We start from the raw sequence: 21,726 nt of genomic DNA on the forward strand, positions 1-21,726 counted from the left end.
AAACTTCACAGCCATCAACTGTTCTTTCGACAAAACGTAATTTTTCAAAGAAGGCTCATAGAAAAAAGAGTTCTCCGTCTCCGCTGAGGCACGTTTCTTCTCCTGCACCACCCAGTGGTTGTCGTCCCTGGCCATCTTCAGTTTTGCCAGGCCACACTGCTGGTAGCCGCTCATCTGACCTTTCACCAGCGGAGGAAGCTGCCCCTCCTGACCAGCTCAGGAAGGTGGCAGACGCAACTGTTGAGTTGATGGATCATGACTCACCACCTATCAATTGCAGCAGCAGTGCTCCCTCGAAGCCAGGCCCTCAGCGGCCATCGAGGTGACCCTTTCTTGTTTCTTCTTTTTCTTTTTGTTTTCCTAATGGCACTTCTTCAATGGAATATTCGCGACATTCGGTCCAACCGAGAGGAACTAAAATTGCTCCTTCAAATGCTCTGCCCGCTTGTCGTAGGTCTCCAAGAAACGAAGTTACGCCATGTGATCGTATTGACCTGACACACTATACCTCCATGCATTTTGACCTACCCCCTGTGGCAGGTATCCCGGCTCACGGAGGGGTCATGTTGCTGGTTCGGGATGATGTCTACTATGATCCAATCACTTTGCATACAAATCCCTCTTGGCAGACCTTTTCAACCACCTCCATCTAGTGTGCTTAAATACCAGCGCACCTACCTTCCTTTCAGACACAATGCATACCTATTCCCACTTGGACCTCTCAATATCCACTATCCAACTTGCACGTTGGTTCGAGTGGTATGCTCTGTCTGACACATACTCTAGCAACCATTTTCCCTGAGTAATCCATCTCCTGCATCACACCCCTTCTCCACATTCCACTAGCTGGAACATCTCCAAAGCCGACTGGGGGCTTTCCACCTCCCTGGCGACCTTCCATGATCAAACCTTCTCCAGCTGCGATAGTCTGGTTGCTGCTGAATATTCCATCTCTCGTACTTCCTCTTCTCTACGTCGAGTCCCAGTCCCCTGGTGGACTACAGCATGCAGTGACTCTATTCGTACTCGGCGACGTGCTTTACGCACCTTCCAATGCCACCTTATGATGGCAAACTGTATTAGTTACAAACGACTCCGTGCAGAATGTCGTCGTCGTTATCAAAGAAAGCAAAAAGGCTTGCTGGGTGGCTTTCACCAGCTCATTCAACAGATTTACTCCTTCTTCGAATGTCTGGGGTGGCCTGCGCCGGCTATCTAGCACCAAGGTCCACTCCCCGATTTCTGGCCTGAGTGTAGCGAATGAAGTCCTTGTGGATCCTGAGGATGTCTCAAATGCCTTCGGCCGCTTTTTCGCTGAGGTCTTGAGCTCTGCTCATTACCACCCTGCCTTCCTCCCCCAAAAACAAGCAGAGGAGGCACGGCCACATTCTTTCCAGTCTTTGAATCGTGAAAGTTAAAATGCCACCTTCACCGTGTGGGAACTCGAAAGTGCACTCGCCCGGTCCCGATCCTCTGCTCCCGGGCCCGATGGTATCCATATTCAGATGCTGAAGAACCTTTCTCCTGCAGGTAAAGGCTTTCTTCTTCGCGCCTATAATCGCATCTGGACTGAAGGTCGTGTTCCCACACGCTGGCATGAAGCAATTGTTCCCGTACCCAAACCAGGAAAGGACAAACACCTTTTTTCCAGTTATCACCCCATCTCCCTTACCAGCTGCGTCTGCAAGGTGATGGAGCTTTGGCTCCTTGAATCTCGATGCCTCCTTACCAATGTCCAATGTGGCTTTCGTAGGCGTCGCTCTGCTGTTGACCACCTAGTTACCTTGTCGACCTTCATTATGAACAACTTTTTGCATAAGTGCCAGACGGTGGCTGTGTTCTTTGATTTGGAGAAGGCTTATGACACCTGTTGGAGGGCGGGCATTCTCCGCACCATGCACACTTGGGTCCTTCGCGGTTGCCTCCCTCTTTTCATTAATGCATTTTTAATGGATCGAATGTTCAGGGTACATGTGGGTTCTGTTTTGTCAGATGCCTTTCGCCAGGAGAATGGGGTGCCCCAGGGCTCCATTTTGAGTGTGGCCCTTTTTGCCATAGCTATCAATCCAATAATGGATTGCCTTCCAGCTGACGTTTGAGGCTCCCTTTTTGTGGACGACTTTATGATCTACTGCAGCACTCGGAAGACATGTCTCTTGGAGCGCTGTCTTCAACGTTGTCTAGACCGTCTATATTCCTGGAGTGTCGCTAACGGTTTCTGTTTTTCTGGTGAGAAAACGGTCTGTATGAACTTCTGGCATTACAAACAGTTTCTACTACCATCCTTACATCTCAGTCCCGTTGCTCTCCCATTCGTGGAGACAACAAAATTTTTAGGTCTTACATTTGACAGGAAAATTTGCTGGTCTCCACATGTGTTGTGCTTGCCTGCTCGTTGTACCCGTTCCCTAAATATCTTCCATGTTCTCAGCGGTACATCATGGGGAGCAGATCGAATGGTCCTCCTTCACTTATATCGGTCCATTGTCCAATCAAAGCTGGATTATGGGAGCTTTGTCTACTCTTCTGCCTGGCCGTCCATCTTAGGCCGTCTAAACTCTATCCACCATTGGGGGTTACGTCTTGTGTCTAGAGCATTCTACACCAGCCCTGTTGAAAGTCAGTATGCCAAAGCTGCCGCATTACAGCTAAACTACCGGCGCAATATGTTGCTATGTCGGTATGCCTGCCGACTGATGTCATTGCCCGACCACTCGTCATATTTCTCCTTCTTTGACGACTCTCTCGACTGTCAATACGGGCTGTATGTCTCTGCCCTGTTACCTCCTGGAGTTCGCTTTCATCACCTGCTTCAGCAACTTGATTTTAACCTCCCTACGACTTTTCGAGTGGGTGAGAGCCCGACGCCACCTTGGCTTCAGGCTCAGGTTCGCGCTCACCTTGAACTCAGCTCACTCCCAAAGGAGAGGACCGCGGATTCAATATACCGCTCGCAGTTTGTCGAACTTCGTTCGAGGCTTGCTAATAATGTCTTTATTTACACAGATGGCTCCAAGACTACTGCTGGTGTCGGATGTGTGTTTGTCGTTGGGGATGATACACTCTCGTGCAACGAATTCAACAGTCCCTTCAGCCGCTAGCTGATACCAGCGCTCGTGTCCTTTTTTTGTGGATTCCTGGCCACATTGGTGTGCCTGGGAACGAAGCTGCTGATGTTGCAACCAAGGCTGCTGTCCTCCTGCCTCGGACAGCTTCCTTTTGTGTCCCATCAACTGATGTTAGTGAGGTTCTTTGTCGGTGCGTTTCATCATTGTGGCATGAGGCTTGGTCCTCTCTCCATGAAAATAAGCTTAGGGCCATCAAACCGATCCTGACGGCTTGGACAACCTCCTCATGCCCTTCCCGGCAAGAGGAGGTCATTTTGGCCAGGTTGCGGATTGGGTATTGCTGATTTAGCCACCGCTACCTGTTGTCCGGTGACCCTGCCCCCCAGTGCCCCTGTGGTCATTCATTGACAGTGCACCACGTTTTATTGTCCTGTCCCCGTTTTATTCACTCTCGTGTTGTCCTGTGTCTGCCGTCTACCTTACAGGAACTTTTAGCTGATGACGCTCGGGCAGCTGCTCGTGTACTTTGTTTTATTACATTGACTGACTTGTCCAAAGAGATCTAACTCTTTTATTTTGTTTATCTGCATCTTTGTAAGTACTTTCTGGTGTTCCCCCTTGCGTTTTTTCTACACTATTAGTGCACTAACGTTCGTGACTGGGCGCTACTGACCTTAGTAGTTGAGGGCCCCCCCCCCTCCCCCCCAAAAAAGGGGGTGGGGGCAATCCAGTAAGTGTGAGTTATTACCAGTGGGACACACACAGAATAATGCCCTGTTTTATCTCTGCTAAATACTTTCTATTGGCCATTCCAGTCTCATTGAACCTGCTGTATGAAAAATGCAAATTGCTTAAATGGAAATGACAGTTCAGATTATTGACCAAATAATAATAATAATAATAATAATAATAATAATATTCTTCTGAATGTCAGTTTATGAATTATAAATTAAGAATTTATGTTTAGCAATAAATTTACATTTTAATAGATTTTAAATTTGTTAATACACAAATAACAGTGTTGGAAAAATATTAATATGATTAGATTACTTGTGAATTACCTAAAACTATGAGCTTTGACATACTTAAAAAGTGTATTTCATAAAGATACAAAATTCATTTAGGGAATAAAATGGATTTTCAATTAAAATCCTTTTTAATTGCTCTTTTAATTTGCTGGTAGGAAGATTGTGAGACTTCTTGGTAAGGTATTGTCTAGTGCCAGCCCAGCATGGAGTTCATTTTTTTTTCGTGTAGTGCTGTCCAGTGGCTATTTACATGGTATCTTAATTTTTTGTTTTGTATTATGCTAGTGTAGGTCAGTGTTTAAGGTTGGATTAATTATGTTCATAAGCATAGTTATGTTTAGTTTAACACACCTAATTTGAAAACAAGTTTTGACATGATTGTCTGGGTTTGGTACCACAAATAATTCTGATAGTTTTTTTTCTTCTTCTTCAGTGTTAATAATGTGCTGATGTTGGTTTGTGTTGTTGCACCCTATATTTCTACTGCTTAGTTTAAATTTGATGAGACTAATGAACCATAAGCTGCTTTTAGACAGTTTACAGGCTAAGGAATCTGTATGCATGTCCCACTTCAGGTTGTCTCGGATTGTGATTCCCAAGAATTTTGTCCATTTTTCCTTTTTTTACAGTGTCATGTCCTATGGATAGGTTCATATCAATTTTTTTTTTTTTGTTTCATGGTGTTAAATTCCATTATTGCAGTCCCTGGAGCACTTTCATATAGGTGCCTTCATTGAAATACTTGGCTGGTTCATTGGTAACACTGTTGCACAGCACCTCCAGGCTGTTATAGGATTTGTGTTTGCACACAATTGATGTATCATCTGCATACAATATTTTTTCCTTAGAATTAGAACAGTACTTTATATTGTTAACATAAATCAAGAAAAGAAGGGGTCCCAACATGGAACCTTGAGGCACTCCATATACAATATCAGTAATTTTGGATTTGAAGGACCCAATGTTTGTTTTAAGCATCAAAAATTGTTTCCTTCAATATTGAGGATATTCATACCTGTTGTCAATCATGTGATCATTGCCACAGCATGTTTTGGAACAACTTTACCCCATTTTCAAGTGCTAAAAATGAGGAAACCTGATAAAACAATCCTCTTTGCCACAACATGTTTCGGGATGATATTATCCCATTTTCAAGTGAAAAAAATAAGGAAATCAGATAAAACAATCCTCAATATTGCTTGAATAACAGTTTTATGATGGCTTCACATCAATTAAATTGTTTCCCGTTGCTAATATACGATTTTATTAACTCATAGCCAGTTCTTCCTCTAATATACAGGTTCTTGTAAATGGGGGCTACTTGTGTTATCTTTAGATTGTCTGAGAAACTACCTGATGCCATTACATCTTTTACTCTTGTGGCCATGGCGTCAAATATGTTGTCCATCCACTTCTGTCAACTTGTCCTTATTTTCCACACTCTCTCTGTTAACAGTTTATTCAATACATTTATTAATAGTTTGGACATTCAGTGACTCAACTATAGGAAGCAAACATAGAATGTATGCATTTCTGCAAAAGCCAGTCATGGAATTAATTACAATGTACTAATGTGTATTTTTTTTCTTTTGTTTCCAGGCAGAGCAGATGAGCAGATTGCATTTACATGAATTATTGATGATTGTGCCAATTATTATATTATGGGCATTGTTTCCTGATGGTGTTGCCATGTTTTCTCAATGGTTGTCCAATTTGTTCGTAAATACTCTTGTTCACTTACCGTTTAGTCGCAGTGTTGAGTCTGAAGCTGATGAAATAGGTTTGCAGTTGGCTGCCAAGGTAATGTCTTAGACTGTATTAAGCATATGATATATTTGTAATGTTACATGCTCCTGTACATGGAAATTTCTCTATCCTTCATCTTTTGTGTATAAGAAGTATTGAACATAAACTACTGCTAGTAATTGAAAAATGACTGAAGTTACATTGAAGAAACTGCCTGACACATGATAAACATGTCATTTGTTATTGTGAATAAAAGTCATTTTTTTTTTATTATAAAGTTATGTTTGCTGCTGCCAGTCACAATTTTCCTTATTTATTTTCTGCAAGATGTGTTTCAGGAAATAATTCCTATTATTAAACAGAATTTTTGTGTGCTGTGGTAATATTAGATATGATGTTTACAATTTGTGAGCTGTTGAATTATTCTGGTGATTTCCCTGTACATAAATCTCACTCTTGTCCATTTTTCTTGTGAGATATTAAAAAATCAGAACATGACACACTAGTGTTTCCCATTCACCAGTGTTAAATAGGATGCTACTGCTGAAATAAGCACAAGTGGATGCATAAACTAAATATTTTGTTTCTGATCAAACTAAACACATCATCATAACTACAGTAAAAACTATTGCTGAATACTACATGTGCTTTGCAATAGCCAAGAGCCCTATCTGACAATGAAGTGAGGAAAAAAAACCCACTGAAAGCTAACCCTACACGCAAAACCTTAAAAGAGTGCTGTTACATGCAGCCTTCTAGCAAAGTGTCTGAATCACCATCTTGTGTATTGTGCTGCCTCTCCTCTGACTTACTGTCTTATTCTGATTCTCAGAAGCTACTGTAATAAAATTATTTTTTTATCTTCTTAAATATTAACAGAACCAGAATGAAAAATGCTCTTATCATAGCACAAAAAGGCGATTATATCATGGACAGAATTAGGCATTTAAAGAAAGGGAACTAGCTTTTCAACTTATTTGACAGCTTCAAAGACATTTAAATCAAAACATATTGCATATTTGTGCTTTTTCACTTGTTAGTATTAGTATCCATGTCATGTAATATAATGCATCACGTCAAGTAAAGTAATATGGTACATGATGTCACTGGCTAAACCCAGAATTAATCAAGAATACGAAAATAAAGAAATTTGTATTGGCTACTTACTACTGCAGGAAAAACAGCAAACAGGGTGGGGTAGCAATTTACACAAAGGATAATGTAGATTTTATTACACTACCTGACTTAACTAGGGCAAATGTCTAAAAGGATTATGAAATTGCTGCTATAAAAATTACTCAGTTCAACCTGGTTATTGCTACAGTTTACTGATCACCATCCGGGAATTTTGAACTTTTCTTAAACAAAATGGAGTCATTGCTAAATAAAGTAAATAAAATGTATTGTGAATTAATAATCTGTGGTGACTTCAATATTGACTTCCTCATGAATAGTGGAAATACGGAGACCATTTTGAACCTTGCAACGTCCTACAATTTAAAGGCTGAAGTAAAAGCAGCTACCTGAGTAACAGAAACTTGCCAAACAGCTCTTGATCAGTTTCTAGTCAAGAAGAGTTTACACAACACCTCACTAAAAATTTTCAATGCAGGTTTTAGTGATCATCTTGCTCAAATATTAAGCATAAAAGTACAAGGCAGTAATATTAACAACATGTCTCTCAGAACAGCATATCGAAGTTATAATCAGCATAATGTAAACTACTTAAACAACTTATTACAGAAAGAAAAATGGCTATGAGTGTACAAAATGAACGATATAAATGAAAAATTCAACACTTTCATTGATATATTAACCCATTTCTTTGAACTTGCATTCCCACTGAAAACATTAACCATGCGGAGGAACTCTAGAACAAATGGCTGGATCACAAAGGGAATAAGGGTTTCATGCCAGAAAAAAGACTCCTTCATGAAATATGTAACTCAAAAAAATTCCTCACCTGTAGTACACACATACTATAAAAAATACTCCAAAATATTGAGAAAAGTAATAAAAGCAGCAAAAATAATGCATAATGATGAAATCATTTATAATTCAGCTAATAAATCAAAGGCTATGTGGAGTGTTATAAAAAAATAATGTGGAGAATACAGACAACCTTGCAAAAATATAACACTATCACATAAAAATAAAAAAGTAACAAACCCTTTAGAAGTAGCCAACACGTTTAACAACTTTTTCCCAGGTGTTGCTGATAATATGTTACAATCAAACTTTAAGAGCACCCAGGCAAATGAATATAAAATAAGTGCATGTAGCGGATCAATGTACATCAGTTCTTTCACAAGATGAAGTAGCTAAAGCAATAAAAGGACTAAAAAATTCGAAATCGGCCGGTATTGATGGTATACCCGCAACAATGTTAAAGAAGAGCGCATCAAACCTAATTGAAGTACTCGCACACTTATGCGACTGCTCACTTCAGGCAGGCACTTTCCCCGATGTGTTGAAAACATCAAAAGTTATTCCTGTGTATAAAAAAGGGGATAAAGACAATGTAAATAACTACAGACCCATCACAATTTCCTCCTGCATCTCTAAAGTACTGGAAAAAGTTATGTATGAGAAACTTACGAAATTTATAAATAAAAACAGCATCCTATGTAATGAACAACATGGATTCAGAAATAAGAGGTCAACAACAACTGCTGTCTATGATTCCATCAATTCCATCCTAAACCTGATGGACAAAAACAATAACAGTCTTTATTGACTTGTCAAAAGCTTTTGACATGGTGGACCATAAAATTCTGCTATCAAAGCTAGAAAGATATGGTATTCGAGGCCTGTCCAACAAGTGGATCAGTTCCTTCCTGACTAATCGTATGCAGGCAGTGTGCATCAAGCACACAAATATTGAACTAAAAACTGTATCTAATCACTTATCTGACTATAAACAAATTAAATGTGGTGCACCCCAAGGATCAGTATTGGGACCCCTTCTGTTTCTTCTGTACATAAATGATTTAAGCTTAAATGTTGATGCACACAAAACAATCATATTTGCAGATGACACCATGATTCTACTAAAAGGAGATGACGATGAACAATTACAGCAGACAGTAAACATGGTCACGAAACAACTTAGCAGCTGGGCACAGAGTAATCAGCTTGTAATAAACAGTAAGAAAACCATTGCTCTAAAATTCCACAATGTTCCTAACAAGGACATGTTTATCCCATCAGTCTCTATCAATGACGAACCAGTTGGTAACAATACTGAAACCAAATTCTTAGGACTTTGGCTGTAGAGTAACATCAGATGGAATAAGCATATTGAATATCTCAATGCAGAACTGAGCAAAACATGTTACCTTCTTTGTTCATTAAAATCATGCTGTAGTGAGAAAACAGTATTGAATGCATATCATGCATACTTTCATTCTCGTCTTAGATATGGAGTCACCTTCTGGGGAAACTCTAAAACAGCTAATAGCACTTTTAAACTACAAAAAGGGCCATTAGAATCTTGTTTGGGTGCAAACCTAGAGACTCTTGTAAACTCCTGTTTAAGAAATCTGGTATTCCTCCATTACCATGTGTATACATTATGAAAACCCTTTTGTTCTTTAAATTAAATGTAATAGGCAAGGACTGGAGACTGCAAAAAAACTGTGATGTACATGATCACTTTACCAGACAAAACAGAAACTTACATATGACTCAAATCAGCACAGCACTGTGCCAAAAAGGTACTTTTCACATGGGAGTTAAGCTTTATAACAAACTTCCTGAAATCATAAAAGCTATCACTGAGGTCAATACATTTGGAAAATCTCTAAAGTCATATTTACAGCATCACTGCTTTTACTCCATTGAAGAATATTTAAATTCATGAAATGTGTTATATAAATACTTACGTGTAAAGTGTGTTATTGTAACCTTAAATATGCATGCCTTGAAATGACTTTCAGCCTGTATATTTATAACTTGACTTGTCCAATGTCTTATGCATAAGCTGCTATGTAGACAACAGGACCAATAAAAAATACAATACGATGTTGTATAACATGATACATGCCATTGTGTCATCCAACAAGGCATTTGTCATGTCTTGCAATATGACACAATGTGGATGCTCGCATCCCCACTCTGGGATACTTCCTATAATAGATGGATGCCCACTCTTGGATACTTCCTGTTGTACATGTTTTGATTTAAATGTCTCTGAAGCTGCTAAATAAGTCAAAAGCTAGTTCCCTTCTTGTATATCCCTAACTCTACACCTAGGACATATTTGCCTTCTTTTGTGCTATGATAGGAAATTTCTCATTCTGGGTCCCAACTTTTACTCTACCATAATTTGACATTAGACCACAATAGCATAGTAACCAATGTAGATTTTTGCTGACTCAGGTGACTAGTAGTCTGGTATAGGTTTTTTAAATTGACTTTTGATCCATGTTGCTTGAGTTGGGCATCATTAGTCTGGCCTTTCTACGGCTTTCTGCCTGGTATAGTTGAGCATGTCCATGTACACACACACACACACACACACACACACACACACACACACACACACATTTTATTCATTTACGCATGAGATTGTATATGCAAAAAGCAAACATATGAAAAATATCCTTATATACTTAATACAATGCACCAAATAACAGCAAACATAATATGATACCGAATGGGAACACCTCGTCATTCTTGACTTTTTAATTGTTGTAATTTTTATGATAAGCTGAATGGATATTGAATGTTGCTACTGTTATGGATAATAAAACTAAAAATTAAGAAACTGCTGCTAAGAAAACTCATATGAACAATTTTGATGCAAAATATTGCAACCACCAATGTAAATTACTTACGAGTATTACTGGCTGAAATAAGCAAAATAACTGTGAAACATTGTGGCCACAACTAAATACTATCAACTTTTCAGTCCTGTTATTAAAATTGACGAACTTAAGCTTGTTTTGTCTGAAAATAAATTTTCTGTGAGATAGCATGGAAATTTTTGAAAAATAAAAAACTGTAAAACATTTGATTCTGGTTAGAAATAAGGTGACCTTTTTTCTGACAATTATTTTTATACCCTGTTTGGGTTAGTTTAATTTTCTGTTGGTCATTGATAAAGATGAAAGTGCTCGATAAAACAGTATATCGTTTTGTACAGAGCTGGGCGTAATTCTGGTTTGCTATGTGCATTGTTTTGCACAACCAAAGATTTTTCAATGGTTCTAAGCCATTGGTGAATAAAATCTTTAACGTATAAATAATGCAATGATGATAGATTGTAATAACCATATTTTAAATTATATCCAAATGCTGCATTTAAAATGCAGTGCATTTCTACAAAACACAGTTTCATGTGCAAATGTGTGATTTTCTTTTTGCACAAAAAACCCGTCAATGAGATTTTTGCTTATGCTTCTTATAATTACCATAAGAATGTATTACCACAATCTGTGTCACTTTCTCAACATGTATGATTTGTGTAAAACTGGATTTTACATGCATTTTATGTGCAACTTTAGATTGCTATATGATGGCAATGGGTAAGCTTTCACAAAACATGATCATTAATTACATATATTTGTCCATATTATTACAAAATTTGAACCGATTCACATTAGTTTGAAACATAAAAGTCGTGCATGTAAAAAAAAAACCCACGCACACAAAAAAATGTGTTTCTTGTGCATAAAATCTGAATAAAGTCAGATTTTTTAGAGTTAGTATTCAATTTTATCTTGAGAATGCATTTTTTATTTATTTAATTCACATAAAACCATTTCGGCATTCTCAATTCGTGTAAACATGAATTTCACATGCTACATGTACAAGATTTTTGTTCATATGATTAAGAGTTGTTTTAAACCAAGGTTTGATACACCGGTGGACCAAATTTGAACCATCAGTCTCACACCAGTCTGGAGTTATTTAAGGGTGACTGCTTTTGCACATAAAATCTGAACAGTGCACATACAAGTGGTGCCATTAGCTGATCGTCCCAATTAAAATCATTTGCAAAAGGAAATAATCAATTCACACAGTTTGCATGAACCCCAGCTCCAGTTCATTTTTCAAACCTTTCTCAATATACTGTAACAAAGCTCCAGTAAGACAGATGTTTGAATGGCTAGACAAACGGCCATTGGTCTGAGCTAAACCTCCCACGCTGCAGCAATTAAAATAATCTTGATAGACCAGTAACTGCTTAGATAGTAAATCTACAGTTTCACATGGTAAAGAGAAGAAATTTGCATTTGTACATATCATAATATTTACCTGACAACAGTTGCTGATTTGACCATCTTGCATTCAGGTAATTGTTAGTTGGTAGGAAAGCAGATAGAAATAGAGAACATCAGCTGTGAAATGGAACAAAGAAATGTTAGATAGGTTTAAGAAAAATGCAGCAGACTGTAGGTTGACCATATTTAGGAAACCTGGGATGGTGGGGAGTGTTAGAAAGAAGAAAGTTCTCCAGCTAGATGATAGACACAGATATGGTGTAAGAAGTCAGTTGCTGGAAATACTAGGACAAGAGTACAAAGTCATTAACACATTCATATCAAATGCCAGTATCATTGAGGGAACAGATGATACAGGATCTCTGTTCAAGGACTTCGTACAGGAGGGTCATGTAGTGATAGTGGATTGTGTGGGTAGCGTCCTAGATATGAATGAGACATGTAATATCAGTGGTTGCCATGACAAAACATAACTTCTGAAACTCATGTCAGTGGTGTGTATTTTATCAAGTTGTTTTGGCATCATAGTTGGCCATGTTTCAACAGTCCTGTAAATCGAGTTTATTGGTTATTGGAAATGGCTGTGATGATGACTGACATGCATTTGGGCTTGCACCAGTCTTAACTATCTGTAATTGGTCCATTACAGGACATGACCAGTGCTTAAATAGGTCTGTGAAGGGAAGGCTGGTTCAGATCATTACAGTTGGAGTCATGAACAATGGCAGTTGAGTTTATGCTTGTGCTGTGCATTTATGTCTCCCATTCTCCAACAGCCAATTACCATTCAGTAATGTTCTAAGTGCTCTGCTGTGAATATCATAGCCGATGTGAGCATTAAACGTAATTGTAGTGAGTTATTTAGTGAAATTTTGTTCCCTTTGTTGCAAGCTGTCGCCGATAACAGTTGTGGTAAGGAAAAAATTCTACATAAGCAAGTGAGAGACATGATTTGTTGGCTACACACTTTCTTCAAATCTAAAGCACATGTATGCACATATCACAACTGTCACTTGGAGCTGGCCGCGGTGGTCTCACGGTTCTAGGCGCGCAGTCCAGAACCGTGCGACTGCTACGGTCGCAGGTTCAAATCCTGCCTCGGGCATGGATGTGTGTAATGTCCTTAGGTTAGTTAGGTTTAAGTAGTTCTAAGTTCTAGGGGACTGATGACCACAGCAGTTGAGTCCCATAGTGCTCAGAGCCATTTGAACCATTTTTTTTGTCGCTTGGAACCAGCAACATTGCAATCCTGGTCCGTGCCTGGACCTGTGCAAACTGCCAACATCTGTGAATCAGACAATAGCCAGTTTGTAGATGGTGGGAATGTGGTCACACATGTTCAGAGTCCTACTGTGATGGTTAGGAGAGATAGGCCTAATTAATGTGAATTTGAGTTACAGAAATGCCTGCTTAAGTGATGCATCTGTAGGTGTGTTGATAAAATATTGGGGAACTTCAGGGAAAAGTCAGTAAATTAGTAGATATTATGTTCCTCAGAACAACATCCTTGAAGTGAAGAAGTAGAGAGATACTTCCTCTGTGGAGGTATATGTGACCCAATTCCTCCTCCAGGTATTCCTTGTAGTGGGGCAGTGTTGCCAAAGATGCCTAAGAAAACATTTTATCTGCTCAGATTGATGCTTCACATTTTTGCAGTAAACGAGTGTTAATCCTGCGCAGCAGTGTTTTAATGTACTGTAAACATATATTTGGTGATTTTAACTTACAGATACCCTATATCTAATCTCAGGACATTTCTAAGCCCATTTGAGACTGTATTAATTGCTACTGAGAACAATAAAATCAGTATAATAAATTGCAGATGCTTCAGTATTGACTTAATGGGGCTTTGTATATAGGAGAAAGAAGTACAACATCTACTTCCTACATTTAATTAACTTCCAGCTGTGTCTCTTCCAATTAGAATATACAGGCGTTGGACAAAAATATGGAAACACTGTAAGAAATACATGCTTGCAGTAAACCTACACAGCTACATTTTTCCAATGCAAGAGGGACATAACAGGCAAAGGGGTGGAGTAAGGGTGTATATATATGCACTGATTTATGACCTACTGTGCTCCACTCATCCATAATTGAAAGTGCCTAACACGTGTCCTTTATGAATCTCCTAAAGTAGGCAGGTTTGCCTGCTTCGAAACTGCCCTTTCAAGTGTCAAATCGACATACAAGCTTATAATTATAGCTGTGGACTTTAACATAAATTTTGTATACTGTTGTCCTTCCAGTTTCAAGTTTAAGCAGATGCTGTCTTCTTCAAAATGTGTCGCTACGTCGGCTTGCTCCTACCCATCGTACAAACAGCAGTCACACTCTCAGATATATTTGCAATGAAATCCCCAAAAAGAGTAATTCGTACCTCTCAAATACCTGCACCTGGCAACTCTGTCCAGACAGAAATTTCATGATGTACTCACTAGAATATCCCAGAAAGAAACCACAACTGACTACCTGCCAAGACTTCAAGTGCATTAATTTATCTGAACTTGCAACTGAGGCACAAGAAATACTTTTGAGGGACATCTTCTATTCCCTTATTCGACATAAACAAAAAACTTAATCGATTTACTAACAAATGTACTCAACTCTATGACAAATATATTCCTCTTAAAGACTGGAAAAGTAAGAAGGAAATATGCACCTTGACTAACTGGAGAAATAAAACAGCTTACGAATCTAAAAGACACTGCATATTGGCCATACAAACTGCACTCCTCACCTGAAAATCATGTTGCTTACAAGCAGAAGTGGAACACATTCAGTCTAGCTGTGATAAATGCAAAACTCAAACATGCCCATATGTTAACCGACAACAGAAATACACCAGATGTCCTATAGGAAAACCTGTGTGGTCTAGGTATAGGAAAAGTAAAAGTTGCAGCTGATCTGACTGACCCAGCAGAAGAACTGAACTAGTACTGCACATTATCTACAATCACAGGTGAATACCAATAAGGTTTCTGTGAACATCGCAGCACATCATAGGTGTTAATAAAGGTAGCATATCATGAAACTTGCCCTGGATGCATAAGACACAACTATCATGTGTGTCTTAGACTTCATCAAAACCTTTGACACCTCCAACTTCAACATTTCACTTGCCAAACTTAGCAATGTACATTTCATGCCAAGTGCAGTGCAATGGTTTCACTCATACATGATATCTCACCAGCAGTGCATCATGTCCAGCACCATAAGGTCACAATGGAGGCAGGTAGTCTCAGGCATCCCCCAGGGTTTGGTACTAGGTTTTACACTCTTGTTGTATGTCAATGATGTGTCATTGCTTTGTCCTACTGCAAATACCACATGTATGCTGGTAACCTCCAATTGTACCTAAGTGAAAAAATAATGGATCTGAAGACAGCTGTTGAGAATCTGTATACTGTGTGCACTGTCAAAAGGGGGTGCAGGATATAAGGTTCAAGTCCAACCCAACCAAAACCAAACTAGTACTGGTTGGTAATTCTACACTCATTAGCCTGAATTATTGGGAATCCTTGCCATCTTGAACTCTAAATGGGACAGTTGCCAACTTCTTTCCTCAGCAAAGAATCGAGGAGCAATAATAGCTGAAAATCTAAATTGGACTGAGCATAAAACTGCAGTGTACAAGAAGGAATCAACATCTCTCCATACAGTAAAAAAATATAAAAATCTCTTCCCTCTTGAGCTGAAGAGAAACTTGCACAAACACTTACATTTCCAACTATTGATTGTAGTGATGTTATCCTGCTAGGCCTTCCTCAGGAAAGCCTGCAGCACCTGGAACTAGTCATGAAAGCATGTGTTCATTATATCTGTGGTGTTTGGCTCTTTGACCGTATTTCTCCGTCATATGCACAGCTATCCTGGCTGCGTGCAGCCGAGCACACAGATTTTCATACTCACTGTCCTCTCTACTGTCTTATCAGCATACACTATCCCCTATAACTCTCCTTGTCCTTGTCTGAACAACATGGCAGAAACACCCGTTCTCATCAGAACAAAATACTTTTGTCCCGTTCTATCATTCAATCACTTTCTCGAAGCTCTTCTCAGTAGCAGGGATCCGATTATGGAATAACCTCTCGCACAGTGGCAGCTGCTGTGTTAGAGCACATGAACACCCTAACTTTTGACACCTTGTGGAGTTATTGGTTATTTTTCTTTGAATGCTGTTAAGCGTAACATTCATGCTGCAATCTGAAAGATATGACACTTAAATCTTCCACACTACTGCTCCTCTAGACTCCATGAAACTTGGCATCAGGGTCATGAGCACACCTTCAGTTGTGCACATTTCGAGGAGCTTTCACTCATGTGCAGCTCGTGTGTTGTAATTGCCTTGTGGGCCAAATACATATAGATTTGATAAACAATGTGCATGGTTCATGATGTGCACAACTAGTCCTTGCCACTTAACTAGAAGTTTACATCAGTGCCACCAGGTGGTAGCACACTACGGCAGACTTTTACTGCTGTTCGCTTGGCATAAATCCTGCAAGATGATAGTCCACTCCTCAGATACGCTAATTCATTCACTATACACTGTAGTAAAATTAGATTGGATATCAGTAAATGTTGTAGTTGTACTGACAGTAAACCTATTATGTGAGTTTCTGAATGATTTATAGTATATCGAACTGTAAGTTTTATCGTACAGTAATCCATTTGAGGTGCTGACAAGGGAAACTCCCCATTCCACGTTCCTCAGAATTAGTGATAAGATGGTCCAGTGGATAGCCAATAAGAAACTGAAAACAGATCAAGCATGAAAACCGGAAGGAGGTGTAGTGAACTGTGAAGAAGAAAAAAAAAAAAGAAGCAAATTAGAAACAGCGAACAGTCTAAGCTTAACAAGTACAACATCAAGGGTGTTTCAACAGCCGTATTGTCATGTTCAGTGGTCAGTGTTGGTCTTCGAAATGGATAAGGAGTGTTCAAAACTCCCTAGTACTAAATTTTTTAATTTAATTTTTTTCACAAAATTTTAACTGTCCATCTGGTCATTGGAATGTTTGTTCTTTTTCTGTAGGCTTGGCAATTTTCATTCTATATATTGATGATAGAATATGAGAGTTGTGTGGTAAGAATACCTAACTTCACAAGTAAATGTGGTGAATAGTGAGAGCAGGTGAGATACCACATAGACATCTCACAGAAATGAACACAACAAACAAACATGTGTGAACAATGTTACAACAAAGGAATTTGACAGTCAAAACTTCCAAAACAGAACGCAACTTCAAAAATGCTAAAAACGTATGTTTTTTATAGATCTCGGAGAAAACTGTGTGATTGTGAAATTGTTGAATTCATTTGTTACAACTTGTATGACAGATTATTATATTTTCATCATTTCTTTGCGAATGATCACATTCATATTCACACAAACACCTAAATAGGGCAAGGAGGCATATCTAACTCATTCATCAGGCTTACAAGTTAGGTGCGTCAATAAGAGATTTCTATTATATGACACACATACTGTCACTAATGCTGTGTATGACACACCAACATGTTTTCTGGTGGAGGATCAATTGAATTGTCACCTTGTCATCAAACGTTTGCGGTTCCCATGTGAAAGCCACTTTCTTTTGGCTGCTAGCAGAGTTCACCACTTAACCACGACACCCTGGCTTTTTGTTTGTGCTCTATGTTGTACTTCTTGACCCTGGACTTTTCACTGTTTCTGTTTTGCCTTTTTCCCCAGTTCAGTACACCTTCTTCCTGTTTTCATGCATAATCTGTGTTCAGTTCTTGACAGGCTGTCCACTGGGCCCTCTTACCACTAAATCTAAGGTGGTTGCAAGGGGGAGTTTCCCTTGTGGGAATCATAAGGACCTAAAGCACATCACCGTCAATTGTGAAATTGTAGCATTTACTTATGCTTCTGAAATCCATTGACCTTATGGTGAGTTAGGTTTATCTGTGCTGTAGGCCCACATTGTACATATGAAAATTCACAAAATGCTCTATCACTGGTTTTTCTGATATTCACTTAAATGTGGGATTGACAGCAGTGTGCTTTAGGCCCTTCTGGATCGCAGTGCCTCATTTTTATTCTAGTCAAGTGACCATGCTGGTAGATATTTCTACTTGAGTGTAATCATTTCCACAAATGGCACTTTGTGTTTGGAGTTGGTTGTCTACTGTGCGGGAATCGGCTTTCATGTGCAGTGTAAACATAAACTATGTTGAATCTATTTTAAATGCTAATGGAAAAGTAAAGCTGTGAAGACAGGTCGTGAGTTGTGCTTGGGTAGCTCAGTTAGTAGACCCATTGCCTGCGAAAGGAAAGGTCCTGAGTTTGAGTCTCGGTCTGGTACACAGCTTTAATCTGACAGGAAGTTTCATATCGGTGCACACTCCACTACAGAGTGAAAATCTCATTCTGGGAACAAAAAATTAAATTACCAGGAAAAGTTAGCCGCAAAGGAACTAGAGCATCTGAGAACAGATACTTTGATCGTGAGAGTGACAAAATCAAATACATCTACGTGATTACTTTGTTATTCACAATAAAGTGCCTGGCAGAGGGTTCAGTGAACCACCTTCATGCTGTCGCTCTACCGTTCAACTCTCGAACGGCACGCGGGAAAAACAAGCACTTAAATTTTTCTGTGTGAGCCCTGATTTCTCTTATTTTATCATGATGATCATTTCTCCCTATGTAGGTGGGTGCCAACTGACTGTTTTTGCAATCGGAGGAGAAAAGTGGTGATTGAAATTTCATGAGAAGATCCCTTCACAACAAAAAACACCTTTGGTTTAATGATTACCGCTCCAATTCATGTATCATGTCTGTGACACTATCTCCCCTATTTCACGATAATACAAAACGAGCTGCCCTTCTTTGTACTTTTTCGATGTCATCCGTCAGTCCTACCTGATGTGGATCCCACACCGCACAGCAGTGCTCCAGAATAAGGGCGGACAAGCGTAGTGTAAGCAGTCTCTTTGGTAGACCTGTTGCACCTTCTAAGTGTTCTGCCAATGAATCACAGTCTTTGGTTTGCTCTACCCACAATATTATCTATGTGATTGTTCCAATTTAGGTTATTTGTAATTGTAATCCCTAAGTATTTAGTGTGACTACAAGTGAACACTTAACAAGGAAGTGTACAGTTAGCACAAGTTGTTGTGTGGGTGCAGCGTAAGATTATCTGATTTTCAGCCTGGAAGTAAATTCGTGAACTAATACATCTGTTAGGGATCTTATACATTTATCCGAAAAAATGGGAAAGCATGAAACCTCCCACTTACACAAAAATGCTAAATGGAGAGTTGCAAATGCTTACACATTATTTTGTTGTTGCCCTAAATTGTTCTTAATGATGTACAAAACAACAAAATTCCGCAAAAAGTGTTCTTTCTTTGCTGGCCGGAGTGGCCGAGCAGTCCTAGATGGTACAGTCTGGAACTGCGCGGCCGCTACGGTCGCAGGTTCGAATCCTGCCTCGGGTATGGATGTGTGATGAGTGCATTATGCTGGAGCTAGGTGAATTCGAATGTAGGCAAATTGTTGGTGCTCGTATGGTGGGTGCTTCCATAGTCAAGGTAGCCAAAGTGTTTGGTGTTTTAAGAGACACTGTATTGAACATTTATACTGCATTCAGGGAAAGCAGAAAAAACAATATGTGCTAAGTCACATAACAGATGAAAGTGTGTGTTGAGTAGTGTTGCCAGATTTTTTACCCAGTAAGGGACAAATGTTCAGTTTGGGCAAAAAAATGGGATTTCCCTTGTTTGCCTGGGACAGTTTTTTTGTGATTTATTGGTCTTTATTATATTTTAACGAATAATGTGTAAGTTTTAACATTCTTTGGTTTGATTTTACAATTAAAAAAAATCAATGCAGTTATAATCATAGTTGAAAATGGTCATTAATTCACTTTTTACCAAATTCGGGTACATTTATTTCATACACCAGTTCATTTTAATGCCATATGTAAAAAAATCCTTTTTCTGAAGAAGTTGGAACTAGGGATGTGAAAAATGTTAGGGATTTCATTCTTGAAAAACCCTTCCATGATTTTCTTGCATTTATCCATTGCACTCTTATTTTTGTCATCGAAAGACTGTGCCTTGTCCAAGCTTCTTTTAATTATTTAAAATTCTTTGTATAAGGAGTCTATACTCAGTTGATTGCTCCTTAAAAGTTACACAGCTTTTTTGAAAATGGTCGTAATTTATTGGTGATTTTAAATTTAAAAACAGCATATTGGAAAGGATGTTGTTTTCTGAGAAATCATATCATGGTAACAAATATACTACAAAATTGGTGTAGAACTGCAGAAAATCATTCCGAATAGATTCTTTTGCATTAGTGCCTTACTTCCAAAAAAAGTTGTCTTTTATTCTTTGTCAAGCTTTTTGCAAATCCCATGCATTTCAGCAACTGACAGAGAATGTGAATTAGCCTTTTTCATTATCAAAATGTTATATTATGCAGAAATGACAAATACACCAAAGTTTTTTTCCTCCTCTTCTTACATGTGATTGTCCTTCATAATAGATGAGGACATGCTTTGCAGAATTCCAGAAAATGAGATTTTAGTGCAGACCACATTTGTAATTCTCTTTCGACAGCAGGACCAAGGGAGAAAAATCTTGTGGCAACATGTTTTGTTATTTCTTCCCATTGAACCTCATTCGCTTCAAATTGGAGTTGCAAGTCCGCTCTTCATTTCACAGATCTATCGAGCTGACTGCATATTTTCTATTGAGTTGACTGCATATTTTCAGTGTCAAACTTTCTACATCCACTTTCAGTTTATCAGTTCTGTATTGTGTGGCATTGTGGAGAATATGGACATGGCAGCCAGCTTTGAGAATTCATCATTTTTAGCTAAAGGAAGTGTATAAATGGAATGCTCTCCTCTGAAGTTTACATTTGTGTTGTCAGCAGTGAATGCTGAAATTTTATTTAAAAACAATCCATTTGTCTCCAGTGTGTATATTAATAACCTCAAAACTTAATATATACTTGCATTGTTATATTCTACAAATTCCAGTGGATGGTTTACAACCCCAGTATCATAATCAAAGAATCATAAGCAAATCGGAAACATTTATTTTTTAGTTACTTGCATCTGTCACTATAGAAAAGTGTAGATTTTTTCCTTGGGTGGCCTATAAAATATTTTTAACAAATTCTTTGGCCAGTACTTCATATATAATAGCTTCCACTTTTGTTCTTCCACAGCTAAAACAGTGAGCAATTTTTGAATCACTGCAGCTATATGGTAATAATTTGTGTGAACAATCCATATTATTGTAGCTAAGAGAATACTTTACCCTGTGATAAACAAATGCAAGTCCTCCAGCAATAATCTTGTCTGTCTCCAAGGCAGATGGTTCACACTTCGCAGAATATTTGCATAAGATACTTGATGCTGTATTGCTAACAACAGTCATGTGAGATTTAGTAGATACATGTTGTTTTACACCAGCAATGCCTCAATGAGCACATGAGAAATCTGTATTGCACAGGCAACAGTACACATTGTACAAGCTTTCTTTTACTTGTCTTAACTAGGAACAACTATTGTCCCAGTTCTGTTTATACTTAGACAGCCTTTTATCTTTCTTAGAAGGTATTCCACCATTTCTGGATGAATTGTCTGTGTCACTATCACTTAAATCACTCAT

The 21,726-nt window shown here is 38.6% G+C and overlaps 1 protein-coding gene across 1 annotated transcript in view; it reads left to right on the forward strand.

Annotated features, from left to right (window-relative positions):
- LOC126248777 (metalloendopeptidase OMA1, mitochondrial-like) overlaps nucleotides 1–21,726 on the forward strand; it is a 108,735-nt gene that overhangs the window by 75,313 nt on the left and 11,696 nt on the right. Inside the window, exon 6 of the mRNA XM_049950146.1 lies at nucleotides 5,696–5,896. Within this exon, the coding sequence (XP_049806103.1) occupies nucleotides 5,696–5,896 (201 nt within the window). The remainder of the gene's footprint in view (nucleotides 1–5,695; nucleotides 5,897–21,726) is intronic.

The sequence above is a fragment of the Schistocerca nitens genome, chromosome 3 (genome assembly GCF_023898315.1).
Source record: "Schistocerca nitens isolate TAMUIC-IGC-003100 chromosome 3, iqSchNite1.1, whole genome shotgun sequence".
Taxonomy (NCBI): Eukaryota; Metazoa; Arthropoda; class Insecta; order Orthoptera; family Acrididae; genus Schistocerca; species Schistocerca nitens.